Source organism: Nelusetta ayraudi, unplaced genomic scaffold (assembly GCF_046127955.1).
Source record: "Nelusetta ayraudi isolate G7.1 ecotype Tasmania unplaced genomic scaffold, CSIRO-AGI_Nayr_v1 ptg000031l, whole genome shotgun sequence".
Taxonomy (NCBI): domain Eukaryota; kingdom Metazoa; phylum Chordata; class Actinopteri; order Tetraodontiformes; family Monacanthidae; genus Nelusetta; species Nelusetta ayraudi.
The window spans coordinates 1800069-1818580 of record NW_027466081.1 but is presented as its reverse complement, the minus strand read 5'-3'; the positions used below and the strand labels follow the sequence as shown (position 1 = coordinate 1818580).

The 18512-nt window shown below is 39.8% G+C and overlaps 1 protein-coding gene across 1 annotated transcript; it reads left to right on the top strand.

Moving 5' to 3' along the window:
• The first annotated feature begins 1369 nt into the window (after positions 1–1369).
• Positions 1370–7475, top strand: dnajb11 (DnaJ heat shock protein family (Hsp40) member B11). The gene is made up of 10 exons (XM_076030834.1): positions 1370–1524; positions 1862–2018; positions 2672–2769; positions 4323–4455; positions 4690–4832; positions 5273–5355; positions 5457–5514; positions 5618–5729; positions 6280–6439; positions 6985–7475. The coding sequence occupies exons 1-10, from the start codon at positions 1466–1468 to the stop codon at positions 7047–7049; spliced, it is 1068 nt and encodes a 355-aa protein (XP_075886949.1). The 5' UTR covers positions 1370–1465; the 3' UTR covers positions 7050–7475.
• The last annotated feature ends 11037 nt before the right edge of the window (positions 7476–18512 follow it).

Below are 18512 nucleotides of genomic sequence, written 5' to 3'. Positions count from 1 at the left end.
CTGAATAACATAATTCTCTTACATATAGAGGGCGGAAATTACGCATTTCAGTTCACATATCAGACAGGGAAATGTGTGGAGGATGCTAAGCGTTTTATTCTTAACTGCCTCTCGAAGCACTTGCAAAAGAAAAAGCTCCTCTTATTGTCCACTGACATCTAAAACGTTATGATAAACACTGCTGTGGACTCCAGATGTTATGAGCTTCATGAGCACATAGATGCAGATCGTTTCCAGCTGCTGTATCACAGTGAAGTGAAATGGTTGTCAAGAGGACTGGTCCTCAAGCTTTGGTTTGAACTGAAAAATGAGGTGTTCACTTTCCTCACTGAGAAAAAAAATCTGCTCTTGTTCATTACTATGCCAACACAAAGGTTACAGCAAAATTTGTCTATCTCTGTGACATTTTTTCACAACGGAACCAGCTGATCTCTCTTCAAGGAAGAAACAGCAACAAAGTTCTCACTTTCAAGCGGAAACTTGCTTTGTGGACCAAGAGGTCTCAGGAAAAGAGAAGGGACAGGTTTCCACTTTTGTATGACATTTTGGAACCCCCCACCCCAGGGAAATATCAGTGACTCTGAGCACTCTCAGCACCTCTCACAACTGATAGAGAAATTTAAGCAATACTTTTCTCAGCATCCAAGAGAGGGGCACCAGTGGATTTTGGACCCATTTACTGCAAATGATGTTGCTTTACCCTCCATCTGGAACGCCAGCTTCTGGAAGTTTCCACTGACTGCATTTTAAAGCTCCTACTGGATTGCTGTCTTACATACCTGGCGTAAATCAGGATTCTCCATTGTGGCCGCAACTAAGTTCAAAGCCTGAAATAGATTCGGGGAAATGTTGGAGGCTACCCTGAAATGAACCTTCGACCCATTCCACGCAGATAGGCTAGTATCTCATTAAGAGGTAGAAAAGCGGTAGAGTGGTAGTTTAAAATAAATAGTTGTAATATTTTATGTTGTTAAAGGTATTCATTATTTTTGACTTATTGTCTTTATAAAGTAACAACCAGAGAAGCACAGACATTTGTAATATGTTGATACCATTAACCTGGGATGATTTTATAGTTATATTTGCACTTTATTTAAATTTTATTACTGTTTATTCATTATTTTGAATGTAACTATTTTTAATATTATATGTTATTTTGAGAGTTTGTATTTTACCATCACCTTTTTTGTTTGTTTGTTTGTTTGTTGATTTTTTTTGTTAATAGTACAATCTAAATAGCGGTCATGTTTTATTAAGAACCCTAACTACGGCTATATATCATCTTTATTATATTGCTGCTCTACGGGCGCTTATTTTGCCCTTGTTTAACATAGTTCCAGCTCGGCATCCGTAGATAGTAGGAAGTGACGAACCCCGGAAGTAGGCGGGGCTACCTTGTAGTACGTACTGACAGAAACCGACACCGCATCTAGATGAGAAGCCTGCCGGAACAATCTCCGTGAAGATGAAACTCTGCGGCGTGTGTTGTCTACTTCTTTGCGTTATCACGGCGGTTCTTGCTGGGTAAGTCCTTTGTGACGCAAGTATACATACATAGCCCCAAGTGATCAGGAACGGGTATTAGTTGGAACACGTTGCACTGTGATTGCCCCAGGTGTTTCCACATTGTAAACCTTCGTATAGCATCGCAGTGTACAGACTGTGTCTACTTGTGATTGAAACTACCTGGTTATATGGCGGCAATTTAGAGTTTTTATACATTGAATCCAGGATGTTTTTTTTTCTTTTTGTATTGCTCAGTGGCTGCTGATCATTTTGAACATTGCTAGAACAATAGCTCTTTTGTCTATAACTCGACCGTATCACTATTGTGAACACGTCATGTCTTTATTACCTCTAGTCGAGATTTCTACCAAATACTGGGAGTGAGCAAGAGTGCCTCGATCAGGGACATCAAGAAGGCTTACAGGAAACTGGCGCTCCAGCTACATCCTGACAGAAACCAAGACGACCCGCAAGCGCAGGACAAATTTGCAGACCTGGGCGCAGCCTATGAGGTGGGTGCTTTTTGTCGCTATAGTCGCTATTGTTGTCGTGGACGATAATAAAATAATAAACCCGATGAACAACTCTGTGTCTGCACCTGTGTCATGTTGCAATTGTGTGTTTCTGCCTTCGTTTTGCCCCTGTGTCGTCAGAAGCGGCACGTTCGCTCTGATTGGTCAACTGCGACGTGTGGCTGCATCCGATTTGCTGACACTCGGCACAACAACATTTAGCATAAGCACATTGGTCGAAGTAAAGCTTTCAATATACACGTTCGTATTGGTATACACACATTGCGATGGATCGAGATTCTAAACAATTTTAGATTCAGATATGGATTATATTTGGAAGTTTCACACTTATTATTAATATTATTATTTATTATATTATTATTAATTCTGCCCACCAATCATTGTCTGGAAAATATTCTATTCTGTTGCAGGTGGAAAAAATGTAAACTAAATTACATGTATTTGACTCTTTAAAAAAAACCCAAAAAAACCAAACATTTAAGACATCGGATAAACGCACACACACACTCACAGATGATATAGCTCAAGTTTAACTTTTTAATGCTAGTTTTGTATAAATTGTAAATGTATTGTATTCACTATTTTGACGACTGACTATTTGTCGTGTGGTGCCTGTCAACGTGTTTTCCTAGGTGCTTTCAGATGAAGAGAAAAGGAAACAGTATGATGCTTATGGAGAAGATGGGCTCAAAGAAGGACATCATGGTTCACACAACGATATCTTCTCAAGGTTTGTATTTTTTCCCCCCACGTCTTATTAGCCCAAGAGCTAGGTGGTAGTGGTAGTTCCAGGCCAACATGTGCGTGTACATCATTTCCCAATTTGCTGAGGGTTCAAATTGTATGCAATCACTGCATTTAAGTAGGGAGTAAAAAGAAGGGTTCTTGCGCTTGCATGTGGTTCATCAAGGGAGTTGCGTTCCAGCGCCACACTGCCACCTAGGGACTTGGTAGGCACGCTACAGCCTTTCTAATCACGCATCAGAATGAGGAAGTTTCATTGGGCTGGACTCCTGTTGTTTACTACCTGAAAAAGAAAAATACAGAAGTCACACTGCAAATGTGGTTTCTCCTTTCTGGCAGGCAACGGACGGCCGTGTGTAAAGGTAGAATAAAAATTGCAACTTTGCATTTGCAGTTTAAAAATCCAATTGAAGCAACATTTACAGAGACCGCAAAACAGTGTGTGTGTGTGTGTGTGGGGGAAATCACAATTTGAATACCGGCTGAGCGGAAAGATTTGTTTCTTGCTTCTCGTAGCAAGCACTTTGTAGTGGATGGCGATGACGCTTTCTTTTATACTAACCAACACCCAGAGAACCATTTTTATTTGAGTCAAACACTAACTACGCAACCAAGTAACTACAGCATGTAACTTTCTGAAGGTGCGCACTGTGTCACTCTGCCCCAGTTTACTCAAGAACGCTTTGAGTGTTTGTGTCCGTCACGTGGTTTGCATTTGTCGGAATGAAACACAATGATACACTATGTTGTATGGAGTAGTTTATGTGCGGGTCGCAACTCGACTCGTGTTTTTGATGTGATTTGAGGGAGGGAGGAGTTCGCTGAGCAACTGCTGATTTCAAAACAAGGCACCTCTCATTGAAAGAATTCAATAAAAGAACCACCTGCGCTTTTGGTGCTTGTTGATAACCGAAGGGTAGGAATATGTTGTAGTGCAACGTTTCTCAACTGGTGGTTCGCAATCCAAAAGTGGATCGGAGCAGCTTTTATTGGGTTTTTCTTTTTTTTTCTTTTTTTCAAATTAAAATGGATTTTAAAATATATACATATGTATAGAGGAAATGTTGGCCATTTATTTTGCAGGACACGCAATCCAATAATTTCAATCATTTATTTTGTAGACATGTTTGAAATTTTGTGAAATAAATTGAAGTGCTGCGGAATACATTTGGGGTGCGACATTATGATACTGAGACTCCACCAGTTGAGAACCACTGTGGTAGTAGTAAGAAATAATAATAATAAAAAATGTTTGAATTGCAAAAAATACATTTTTTTTCTTTGTGCAGTAGCTGGTGTGTGTTTTTGTTTTACACACCAGATTTTTTTTTTTTTTCGCACAGTACTGGCAGGCTTTAAAACCGCATCCTACCAAATGCTTCAACAATGATAAGATGAAGAAAGACAAACACAAACTGGCTCTGACAACATTGATATGAAAAATAACGGCGCCAAATGAATTTGAAGCACCAGCGATTTGTCATTTGCGCTTAAGATAATTCACGCTGTCGCTCCCCTCACTCTGCCCTCTGCTTGAAGCTTCTTCGGCGACTTTGGCTTCATGTTCGGAGGCAATCGACAGCAACAGGACCGGAACATTCCCAGAGGAAACGACATCATACTAGACCTAGAGGTCACACTTGAAGAAGTGTACTCTGGAAACTTTGTCGAGGTCTGTAATGAAAGCAACTCTCATTCCCTTCATTCACGCGCTAACCGCAGCCACCTCTGCTTGAACTGTTGACTGTCTTTTCCCTGCGCAATTTAAAATCCTGTTTCCTTAAATGAATAGAAATATGAACATTAGGAAGAGTCAATATGTTTTAAATATCGTATATGCTGATATTAATAATACAATGTTACATGCATGTTGAACATTATGTATGTGCGTGCGACTGTTGTCCAGGTTGTGCGTAACAAGCCTATTGCCAAAGAGGCCCCTGGCAAGAGGAAGTGTAACTGCAGGCAGGAGATGCGCACAACGCAGCTCGGGCCGGGCCGCTTCCAGATGACTCAGGAGATGGTGTGTGATGAATGTCCTAATGTCAAGTAAGTTCCCAATGGTAAAACTCATACAGTTTGTTTCTGGACTTCACAGTGCAACGAACGAGCCAATCGTATTTCAATTGAAACGGGGACCAATAAAAGTATTGAGGTGCTGCTCGTACCCCCCCCTCTGAATGTTCAAAGTATCGGGTTAAATTTAAAGCTCATATTGCTACTTACTTTCCCCCCATTTTCTGTATGACTGATTAGTTAGCACAATCCATCTCTTATCTGTTCCTAACACGTCATTAAAAAATGTCTTTGTACGATAAATAAAATAGATTTAAATAAAGAATGAACTAAATTAAATACATATCAAAGGATTGACTTTAAAAAAAAGATGACTGATTGTGTCTGATTATCATTTATACAATTACTGCTCCATATATAGATAAGTGATCGTGAGAAGCGTATGCTTATTTCATTTGTATTATTAATCCCAGGCTGGTGAATGAAGAGAGGACGCTGGAGGTTGAAATTGAACAGGGAGTCCGAGATGAAATGGAGTACCCTTTTATTGGCGAAGGTAACTTATTCACAGCCCAACGTGAAGCTCTCTGCTTTACGTGTTCGCTGCTGCTGATATCGTGTGTTGTATATTTTGTATTAACATCGTTGTGGCTTCAGGGGAACCTCACATCGACGGTGAACCGGGAGATCTCCGTTTCCGGATCAAAGTGCTGAAGTATGACGATGTTGTGTCATTGTCATTATGATGAAGTGGTGTGCAGAATAACAGCATTAATCTTGGGATTTGATTTTTTTTTTTTTTCTCTCTCTCTCTCAAGACATCCTGTGTTTGAACGGCGAGGAGACGACCTTTACACCAACGTCACCATCTCCCTTGTAGAAGCTCTGGTTGGCTTTGAGATGGACATCGTTCATTTAGATGGCCATAAGGTAATTTGCTATCCTCTTAGCTTATTAGGTCTGAATGATATTGGAATATATTGGATGATGTAAATGGCCCCAAAAAAAGTTTATTTGCTTTAATAAATAAGAATGCTGAGGGATGCATGGTTCAAAATCAGTTTACAACCTAAACCTGAAATCTGTATCTATTATAAAAGATGTGTGATATGCAATAATATGAAAATTGTGTGCAGGTAGTGCTAACCCGCGGGCTAGGGTTTTAACTCAGACTGTTACTGTTGTCACTGTTTGACTGCAATGCCGTTATCCACATTTGCATATTGTCTGATCGTCACCTCCAAGCCAGCTGTATAACACTTATAAAACCTCAGTCTTAGCCTTAGTAGTTGCTACATTCGTTGTAGGTAAGCCATTCTCCTTTTCTGTGGTTTTTGTCTGTAAATTATTCAAGAACACTTGGAACGTAAAGTCAACGTCGTAGTAACGCAATAAAAACAAAATAATTACATTGTCAGTCTTATTTAAGGAATGTCAGCTAAATGGGTTGATTGAGTTTCATCTGTCCTCTGTCACAAAGGTCCATATATTGAGAGACAAGATCACAAAGCCTGGGGCCCGAATGTGGAAGAAAGGAGAGGGCCTGCCAAACTTTGACAACATCAACATCCGCGGCTCCCTCATCATCACCTTTGACGTGGACTTCCCTCAGACTCAGCTCGATGAACAGCAGAAGGACGGTGAGAGCGACCTCCTTTTCCGTTCGGCTGTTTCCCTTCAGTCTTCAGATGTGAAATACAAACTCAAATTTTTTAAAAAATAAATAAAGAATGTGCTTACTTTTTGCAATGAAGGGAACTGGACGATAAAACCCTTTTGACTGTTTATTAGCTGTGTTATGACCAAAGTCGTCAATACTGTCATAACAGTTTAGTTTTAAATAATATGATAATGCTTTTTGGATTCATATGGCACAATTTGTGGCACCCAAAGCACCACAGTCACACTTCCACCACTGTTGGTGGTGGAAGAAGCCTTGTTACATCATTGTACAGTTGTTTTTTGAACTATTATTATTATTTAAAAATAATAATAATAATAATTTTCAGTAATCACCAAAGTAGTCACCTTTGTTCATTTGTAATTTTGTTATTACTGATATTATTTTTCAGAAGTAAATCTATGAATAGGAATTATATATTTTTTTATATAAATACATTTTTTTTTTTAAATATTTGTAATATTTTTTAAGTTGCTATTTTTCATAATTGTTTTCATATTGCAGGTATCCGCAATCTCCTGAAGCAAGGCTCCGTACAGAAAGTTTACAATGGACTACAAGGATACTGAAACATGGGACACATCTTGGACTGAGTTCTATGCAACCTACAGAAACCAACACATCAGAGGGTCCTTTTTAGTACTATGTTGTTATTGTTATTGTTATTTTATTTTCTTGGTGGGCGGGGGGGGTGTAATATATTCCCTAGTGTTTTTGGATTTAGCAGTGTCATCAAAGCTGAACACATTTTGGTTAATTTTTTTTCCCCTTACCAAAAGAATGTGGTGCAATTTTTGTTTTGTATCATCACTGAACTAAATTTACTCAAGCCAAGCAAGTCGCCTTCGAGCCAACAATTCACAATTTATTACTCGGACTTCAGTTAATCCCATCCTGTTTTTCTGAGTTGTTCCGTTTCGGTCGTGTCAACTGTACAGGTGTCGACATTTTTGCGATGATAGAACCGGATGACAATAAACATAAATGGACAACGAGCCAGTATTGATCCTCTTGTCTGATGAGATGAACACCTCCATCTCAAGCAAACTACGTGGGACTGCTTCTCTTTCCTGACTGCTGCTGTCGATACAGTTGATCCTAACACACTGCTTGACAAACTCGAAGAGTGGGTGGAACTTACTGGTACTGTGCCAAATTGGGAGATATCTTCCCGACAAGATAGGGATTAGTTTGTATCAAGTGGCAATTATGAGTCGGAGCAAACAAAGATAATCTGCAGGGTTCCTTAAAGGTCCAGTGTGTAAAAATGTGAAGAAAGCACGCAGGTTTCGTATTTGGGCCCACTGTCAGACAGGCTTCCTTAAAAATTGCTGTGCAAGATGGCAGCAAGACCCCTCCCTATTGCCTTATGCTAATTATTATTAGCCAAACCAAATGACTTTTATTCTACTGCCAGTATACACTTTTATTAATATATTTAGGTGCAGTACATCAAGCTTTTACCAATATTAAAATCTTCAAATTTGACACACCTTTAATCAGCACCTGGAATCAGAACGTCAGTAGAATCACTCCACTCTGTTGCCTGCAATAATGTTTACGATCCAGCAGGTGTCTGTATTGAGTCAATACTGTTTGTTCTCACCTACACATCTCTAGCATATGTTTTGCCAGCGAATATATATGTATATATATTTTTTTTCCCTAATGGACTTTTGTCTTGCTAATCTTGCTACCTCTTATATGGGATCAACCGTCTTTCCTTTGAAGAGGGGAGATGTAGAATGCTTGAATGCAGAATGAACAATGTAGCTGGACAAACAGGTCTTGTATTTATTCAGTATGATAACTGTTTATAGCGAGCCAAAGGGCAAAAAAGTACACCATCTGTGAGCTTTTAACAATGATACAAGAATTCGGGAATGTAAGACTGTATATTGCATTGGTTTTGGGTGCCTGCACGTGAAGGAGTACTGAGCTTGCAGGCAAGTATGCAAAGCAAGCTGTCAGAAAAGGGAATTAAACAGCTCAGAAAAATCCAGGTAATACAATGTAGGGAACTGACATTCAGAGAGAACTCCAAATGTATGAGTCACAGGCAAAGTTTGTGGCCCCAAAACAAAACAAAAACCTCACAGGCAACAATACAAAATCGCTACACTATGTCTGAGAATCCAAAAATACAAATCGAGGTCACAATACAGGAAGAGAAAATTTCTGGACCGGTTACTTAGGCCAGCTAAGACGAGCCGACACAGGAGGGAGAATGAACCGCAGCTTATATATACACAAGCGCCCGGTTCAGGTAATCACAAAGGTGGGGAACTTGACATGGTGTGAGGAATGATGAAGATAGACTTTCAAAATAAGGCGCAGTCCTTCACTGGCTTCACTCAGTGACATGAAACGTCTCTTAGCACAATGATGAATAGTTTTAAAACACTGGGAAGGCCCCATTAGTCTCGGTGCTAACTACGCTATTTTGAACATAAAGGAAGGTCTTTAGTTGACAGCCAGACTTAGTTGACGCCTGTAAAGGTGCCAATTGCGTCAGTCATCGGTTGCCTTGCCCATGGGCGAAGATCTGATTTCATTATTGGGTGAGGGGGCAAGGGGATACAATAAACAGTAAACACTTCAGAGTGTAAATCCCGTGGGGACATGAAATTATCTGTATTAATTCAGGAGAGCACCCAGAAATCAAACCTTGAGAATCCAGTCAAATAGGATTCAAGACTAGTCTAGACGACAGACCTTTTCATCCTCACCAAAATGTAGAGAGAGGACAGTTATCCTCTTCCAAGAGGAAACGTCAGGAGTGATCTGACCGGGTCAATACAGGAGCTGAGGCAAAACTGTGTACGACTACGACATACTTTATAGCATGTCCAATTTTAAATGTTTGTTGATTGATTGTTGAGATTTTGCATTCTACCACTATCTCGCATGCTAAACTATCGTAGGAACGGTCATTTTGGTTTTTAGCTGAGCTGGGCGGATGGGAAATTTAAGCCTGGACAAGAGCGCTGATCTGTGCGCCGAACAGTGCCACAAAGAATTTGCGTTCCACCGCAGTTACTCAAGCCTCTGGTACCACCTAAATGTGCTAGCAGCTAGTACAAGCACCGGAGCTAACAATAACATCAGAGCATCAAATACATCCAAGCAAAGTCAGCAAAATTATGTGGCAAAATGATTCAGATTCTGTACTGATACTTGTGTAAAAATATACTCAAATAATAAAACACTGATTCAACTCCTTTACTCAAGTGAAAGTAGGAAAGTAAAGGTTCTGAAATGTATTCAAGTAAAAAGTAAAAAAAAAGTTTAGGTCTCGCATGAGCATCTGGGTGATTTTAACAGCTTTGGTACTCTAAATACTATCTTATTTTTCTTTTTCAGTCTGAGATACAAACAGAAATGACATACTTGCTTTACTTGAATACTTTTAAACACAAAAGTAACCGCATGGTTTTCTAATGTAAGAAGTAGAATGTACAGATTTGTGTATAAATGTAGGGCGTAAAAGTAAAAAGTCATCAGGAAAACAAATACTCAAGTTAAGTCCAGATACCTGAAAAATCTACTTAAGTACAGAAACAAAGTATTTGTACTTAGTTACTTCCCACCTCCATTGCCAACTCAAATATTAAAATGCAATTAAAATACAATTAATTACAATTAATTAGGCCATATTTGATTAATTTTCCCGCCACTGGTTTTTAAGCATTTTTCCTTGAGGAAATACATGTGTGATATACACATACATTGTAGGATAATAACAACCAAAACACATCAACATGATCATCATCGTTATGTTTTGAAAAGTGTTGGATTGTTTTGAAAATGAATCGGATCTGTCCTTGTTTAACAAAAAGCCCATGAGGTGTCGTCAAAGGTGAAGGTAGCGCAGAGAAACGAATGGTGTGTGTGTGTGTGTGTGTGTGTGTGTGTGTGTGTGTGTGTGTGTGTGTGTGTGTGTGTGTGTGTGTGTGGGGCGCGGTAGATGCTTCCCTCATGCTGGACCCTCCCCTCCACAAGTGTTTGCCCAGAGCATGCGGTAGCAGTTCACAGTCAACACATGGGTGGTGTTTCTCAACTGGTGGGTCGCGGCCCGGAAGTGGGTCGTGGAGCTGTTTCGATTGGTTCGCAGCTTCGTGGGCAGTTTCCTTCGCGACTTAAAGGTGATGAAAATAAATGTGGGTCCTGAGACTCCACCAGTTGAGAACCACTGGTGCACAGCATCCGCTAAAAAAAAGGACCACAGCCTCAAGCTTATCGATTGCCTCTTCACATTAGCATCGTCCTAAGAGACTACGACCGTTTTACGACCTAAAACCCACAACTCAAAACAGTGACAATGTGACAATTCGTAAAAATTGATATTTCTTATCATATTTGATTTGCATGCCAAACAGCACTTGTGAAAAAAATAAAATGGCTTAACTGTCTCACCCTATACTCCAAAGTCCAGCTCATCCCCTTTTACAAGATTAGATAACCTGGTTTAAAGGCAGGTATAATGTTTGCTCAGCGACTACTCTCCACCCCAATAGCGGCAGATTTAATGAGAGATAACAGGCCGCTTGTTGATAATGACCAACAAGACGGTGTCATGGGAATGGCCCAACAACTGAACAAAGGGCAGTTGTGGCTTAGTCGTTAGACAGGCCGATTAATGATCGAAGGGTTGGTGGTTCGAGTACCAGCCCTGACTGCCTACATGTGGAAGTGTCTTTGTGTAAGGTGGCGAATGAGAGGCCACTGTATATCACTTTAGGCACCATTAAGATAGAGACACATGCAATATAAATGCACTCCCTTTACCATTCTACTAAATATGATACAACCACGCATCAGTTTATTTATTTTTTTAATGGAAACTACATGTACTAATGCAATGCAACGGAACAAGAACACATCAGTTATCAATTTAGCTCATAAACCTTCTTCAAACCTTCGGTGCATCATAACTCATTGGAGAGGTATTTTACTAAAACAGAATGAGTTCCACTTAACTGCAAGAAGGTAACACTTCTAATTGGGTCCTTTCTGTGTGGAGTGCATCTATAGTCTAAAGTGTCAAACACAAATTGGGTTTTATTAGTGAGAAGTTACACACATGGGAAGGGCTAGGCTCATGAATTCAATCAATCAATCAACTATTATTCGTAAAGTGCTACATCACATCCAAAGCCGTCAAAGCCCTAGTTGTAGTACCACTACTACTATTACTACTACTACTACTAGTAGTAGTAGTATTGCTACTACTAGGATGGAAGTGAAAGAGATTTGTGAATAGGACATCTCACTAGAAAAATTCAGACTTTGCCAGACAGGCATTTTCAGAAAGAAGAGGAAAGTCAAGTTAAGTTTAAGTCCCATTCATTATTTGTCGCATCCCGAAGGATGTGAAATTTGTCCTTTGTATTTGACCAATCCCCTGAAGGAGCCGTGGGCAGCAGCACCGGGAATCATTGGGTGATCTAACCCCCCCAAGTCGAACCCCAAATGCTGAGTGCCTAGCAGGGGTCACTGGGTACCATTTTTAAAGTCTTTGGTATGACCCAGCTGGGGATCGAACCCACAACCTCCCCGTGTCAAGGCGGACACTCTACCACTAGCCAACTGGCTGGGAAATCCAGTCAACATGGACCAAAAACTCTATGGTGTTCATCCGATTGAATGGCTCACGAGTTGTTTCCATTTACTGCATCTCTGTGACACAGTAGTTAAAACTCTGTGCATGTGAAGGCATCATCAGTAGCCAGGCGGACGGGTATTGGTTGTCATGCGCAAAAAAGCTGTTGGTTATCACTAATCAAGTCCATCACATAGCTACATTATGGATGCGATGGACCTGTCGTCCTACATCGTAGCCAGCACAGCAAAAATCGAATGAAGATCATTCGCTTAAAAATGGACAGGTTTCGAATTAAATAAAACATCAAACCAACAGACATCACTGCCAATGTTCCCAGCAGCAGCAACAGTGGTGGTAGCAGCATCAGTGGCATGGACAGCGCAAGGGTCAGCAGAAACTAAAGTACCGAGCAGGAAAGCTACACTTCCGTGGATTACGTTTGACATCAAGCAACAAAGTTCTCTGTGAAATATGATCTGCATGCTGAGAAGATACGCGCGCCATGACGATGTGTGGGGCTTGACATGGATTCTTACAAGGCTTTTGCAAAAGATGCCTTTTGCAGTTGGGGTAAAGCATTGGAAAGATTTCAACACGGCAAGTTCAGTCGTTCGTCGAGCTGCTGCTAGCATCGCAAGTGATGCTACTGCTAATGCTACTCAAATTTTCTTTTCACTCACCTGGCGACACCACAAAAAAAAAAAAGCAGCAGCAACATGTAGTTATTCTTTGGATACCTGTTGTGATTTCACGTGTGTTCACATACATACACTACAGAATTCCACTAACTTAGCATACAAAGGTTAAAAAGAGACATTTTAGCAGAGTTAGTATGAAAAAAAAACCACAATTATTATCAGTTTTATCAATCTACAGTGTTGCATTTTATATTGGATTATATACGTCATATAACATACAGTCATGTTAGAGCTAAAACGGTACAATTAATGATTTACAAAGACATTAAAATGTAAAAGTCAATTGTCCATTGCTCTTGGTGTTGGGTAGTGTGTCTCTTTCCATCATAAGCAATGCGGTTGAAGTAATTTGCTTTTTTTTTTTTTTTTCTTTTTGTGCAACTTCCTCTGGACTAATAAAGGTTTATTGGATTTTATCGATACTTCGGCCTTGACTTTAACTTCTTAGTTTGTTATTGTTACTTCTCACCACGCAGCTGCGCTGTTTGGCTTAAGACATCGATGCAACATGAGCACTTCGCCCTATTAGCGGGTATTTCCTCTCCTGCAGAGAAACGGAGAAGCGTCGATCAGGTAAAGCACGTCAGGTCCAAAGTCCAGGAACAATTCAATGGCTTATAACTGTTTTGAATAAATACATATCAGTGATCCTCGTTGTTGCGCAAAGCTGCATCTGAGGTAAAAATAATAATAATAATAATAAAAAAAAATGTTTTGTCAATGTTGACATTTTAGTTTTTGAGATGAGCTGAGATCTGTTTGTAAACACAGGGTCAAGCAGGTCAGGCCCTTGGATGAGTAATTTTTAACACACACAGAATGTGTCTGTGTGTGTGTGTGTGTGTGTGTGTGTGAGAGAGAGAGAGAGAGAGAGAGAGAGAGAGGAAGAGAGAGAGAGGGAGAGCGAGGCGCTTGCATCCTGAATTATCCACGTCATTATTGTCTTTTCAATAGGTTCATTTATTGGTTTTCCGTTGGGATCATTTCGGGGATTCATAAACTGCTTGTGTGGGCTTCTGTCCTCGTCCGCGGTCCACTAATAAATAGTCAAAATGACGGGTGAAGTGTGCAGGCTCTGGAGAGATTCTGCAGAGGAACGATCTTCAGTTATTCACGAGACCTGCTGGTCAGTGTTTGTTTTTTTTCACGGTAACATGGAGTGGAAATGATGGCTTGATTGGGAGGCAGAGCTTTGTTTTTTATTTGTTTATTTATAATAATAATAATAATAATAATAATAATAATAATAATAATAATAATAATAATAATAAATCAAATCCATCTCGGCTGTTTTATTGCGTGCAAAGAGAAAACAAGCGTCTAATGTAAGCATATCGCCATACCTTTAAAACACACACACACACACACACACACACACACACACACACACACACACACACACACACACACACTATACTTTCAATGGACGTTATGTGTGCTTAAGACTACTGTACTATATTTTGCAGCACAGTCTATTTTGATTTTGATTGATCTGATTTTTTTTTTTTTTTTTTCAATTTCTTTCGATTTTTGTCGTTATACAATGTACGTTTGCAACGAATTCTGGATTTAGTTACTCCGGTTGTAGGGCAAAGAAGGAGCGAGAAGTGAGGTGGAGTGGAAAACCAACAGGTGAGAAAGCCGATTGTCCTTGTCCCCCGAAAAAAAACAAACAATTTTACTACTTTTTTAATACAAAAAAAAAAAACTCTTGATCTGAAGTTGTCAGGGGGCAACTTGTCCATAATTATATTGGCTGTATTCAAATTTTAAAATGAAACAGGAAGAAACCTGAACAGAATACTCTCGACATATTCGACAAAGCGTTCATCATCATCATCATCATCATCATCATCATCATCATCATCATCAGTTTTAGAACTAAAAATGGACTACAAGCTCTATGGTCGATCGCCGCCGACTTGAAACGATGTTGAAGAGTCAAAGTGAATCTAATGTGATCTTCATACAGCGTGATAAAGCAAAGAAGCTAAAAACTAATTATTATTATTATTATTATTATTATTATTATTATTATTATTATTATTATTCATCAACAAGAGAAACACACAGCAGCTTGCTTTCTCTGATGGTGAGTGGCTCCTCTCCGCTGCTTGAGCCTCTGAACATTTCAGCTCCTTCAAACGCTGCAATTCACGTTGCTGCAAATATCAACACATATAAAAAAATACCACACGACCCAGTGAGTATAATAAAAATCGACAGCAATATGAAGTATGACTCTCACCAACAAATAAAAAGTCAGGCAGTCAGAGAGAACTGATCCAAGAATTAAACGTGAAGTGCAAAAACTCGCTTCACTTGCTGAACGCGTTTGCAACGGTTGACGAATTTATCGCTGACAAATGAGCCGCAAACGTGTCAAATATTTTTTTATTATTTTTTTTTGACTCGGGAACAACTACGCGTCTTATGGCTCGATCAGCCGAGGCTGTTATTAACGCAGCACAACCTTCAGGTCGAGGCGAATCTCACGGGGCGATACTGACGTGTGAAAGTATTAGAAGGCCAGCTGATAACAAGATAACTTGTTGCTCCATGTGGCGTAAACAACAAAAAAAAAAAAAAAAAAGAAAAGAAGAAAAAAAAAAAAAGAAAAGCATGAAAATGCTACGATCGGTCTTCCGGTCAAGGTTCACTGATAATGGCCCAAAGGGCGCTTGAGAAGATGGAGTCACACCATAAAAAGCAATACAGGGCGCAATGACACGGAAGAAAAGACTCCGCGTATTAAACGATCGAGGCCTCGTATAACCCGGTAAAGTGAAGTTAAGTTTCAGTTTATTGCCGGGGTTATTAGCGGCGAAGTCCGAGGACAAATTCTGCCGATATTTTTTATTTTATTTTATTTTTTTATTGGTTCACTCTTGTCCTGCCCCCCCGTCCCTTTGTCTCTCCTCCCTTCTCTCCACCTTCCTCGCTCTGCGGGGACACCGTCGGCGAATCACTGACAAGCGGATTGAATTTTCAACGCCACCGCGTTTATCCATTGACTTTCCCACTGCTCTTCCACCCACCGGGTTTGTTTGTTTGGTCTTTTGGTTTTGTTTTTGTCGCGCTGCGAGGCTTGTGTCGAATCGAGCGTATCGCTAATGCTGCCGACAACCGAGTCGCGTTTGCGAGCCGTGTCGTTTTCCCCTACGACGAGGGACAAGGACAACTTCGAAGAGAGGTTTGATTCGTCTTGGCGTTGTTGAAAACTTAAACCAATGCAGCGCAGGGAGTGAGGAAGTGTGGGGCAGTCGGGGCGGAGAGGCTGGATTATCAAGTTCAAGTAACGCAGCGGATAGATAGATAGATAGAGAGAGAGAGAGAGATAGATAGATAGATAGAGAGAGAGAGAGAGAGAGAGAGAGAGAGAGAGAGAGAGAGAGAGAGAGAGAGCATCTTCCGTCTCTCTCCAGGTGGCTCTTCGTCGTCTTACCGCCTTTGCCGGAGAGAAGTTCGGAGTTCGGTTCTGCTCCGTATGACTGCGAGGAGTCCAAACCCAGCTCACGACAGCCCGAACCGCCGCGTGTTCCGCAGCTGCTGGACCCCTGCCGCATTCAGTGGCGCCGCTCGATGGACAGTAGTCGCAGCCCGCAGCGACCAGCAGCAGCGCGTCACGCACACACGACCGGGAGACAGTAAGTGTTCTGGCAGCAGCCTCTCTGTGCGTGTATTTGTTCGGATCAAGATTCTTGTCATTTTTGTGATCATTTGCACACTTTTTTTGTATCGACATTAATAACAACGTTGCATTTTGTTGTTTGTGGTGTCATTGATTGTACTGTAGGTTAGCCTATTCGTTTAGCAGGCAAATGATTTGATGAGGATATTATTATTACTATTGAAAATGATCATTCTATTATTATTATTATTATTATTATTATTATTATTATTGATAATAATAATAATAATAATAATAATAATAATAATAATAATAATAATAATAATAATAATTTCATTATTTATTCTGTCATTACATTACAATCACTTTCTAAACATGTAAACAAACACGTTGTTATTGATTGCGCGTGTAATTGTGGCGGCGGCGCGTTTTTCTTATTTTGCAAATCCGTCCGCTTTGGTCGAAATGATCTTATTTAAAAAATAAAATCACAACACAACAAAATACGTATCATACTTGGACTATTCGCGGAGAAAACAGACGTTTAGAAAGAACACCCCAGTAAAATCTCCTTTCCACGTAAACGGGACAAATTGAGTAAATTTATCCTGAGGAGAGGCACCTCGAAATACCAACGTCTTGAAACACAGAGAAATCTCAACGATGGAATACTCCTTCATGTGGTAACTTTCGAGCCAATGTGACCAGGTCGCTGATTCTTCAGTGGTGACCCACCCCATGTCTATCACAGGAACTCCAAAATGACCCCACAACAAATTTTTAACTTCTCACAGAATGATGAACTGATTTTTGCATTTAAAATGTGTGGAATTTTAAAAAAGTACCCCTTTTCAGCCGAGGCTGCGTTTGACCTTCTCAGGTCACGATTATTTCGATCCTGCTTTTCAGAAATAGACGCGCAAACCTGGAATATGTACAGGGATTCATTCTGTTGTGACAAGAGCACGCGAAAATGGAAGTATTTAATACGATTCTGAACCATGAAAAATCCGCAGCCATACGCGCTGTAAAAGAGAATTAAACGCTCGCCTTGCTTGCTGGGGTTCTCTGTCAAATATATATATTATTGTCCTGTCGAAATGTGACGTACGCAACCAAATGTATTTGCCTTTTACGTATTCCTAAAATGTTCGTTTAATTAAAGTATTCAGAAGCGGTAGAATTCAATAAGTCGTCTTCATTTTGCTCAAAAAGTTTCGTCCCAATTGTCAAAGTTAACAGCACCAGTGACTATGAAATAGAGAAAAATAATAATAATAATAAAAAAAAAAACTTCAAATGTGGGCCCCTTTTTAAAGATTATTATTAATATAATTTTAATCACCACACTGTAGCAAATTGAAATGAAAAACTGCAATAAACACCTGGCAAAAAGTTGCCAAAAAAGTACCGTAAAAGTTTGTTCGTATACCTGCAAAAATAATTACAGCATATTGTTTGTTATACACAATGCAGTCATCTACTTTGATTGCAACCTAATGTGCAATATTACCTTCTCTGTATTCCTGTTTGAAGCAGTTAACTGGCAACCCACGCAAATAGCTGGAAATACCTTAAAATGCAATGTTTTTGTATCAAGGGGTACAGTTGATTTTTATTTAGTTTTTTCTTACATTTGAAACTTTGCAAATTATTTTTTTTAATAAGAATTGTTTTGGAATAGACCTGGCTCGCTGTCAACTGGAATTTCCTTATTCTGTTCACCTGCTGACTGAAAACGAAAACAAAACACGCACTGGTCAAAACTGTACTGTACAACTGAAACAAAATTTCGACTTTAAGATTAAAACCTAAACCCACTATGACTAAACAAAACTGTTACAAATGACCCTACCCGAACTAACCCTAACCAATAGTTTTACATTACATATGTAAACTGCCATAACCTGACATGACACGTTAACTTGAGTACTCCAGGATAATCTTCCCATTTGGCAGCCACTGAATGGAATTCAAATGCACATTCTAACAAAGGGTGAAATACAACATCCATTTGGGAAGAGACGAGGCCCAATCTTGCGTCACTGACTTATGCACAAAGCCATTTAACGTCTATTAATCAGCAGAGGAGGGAGAA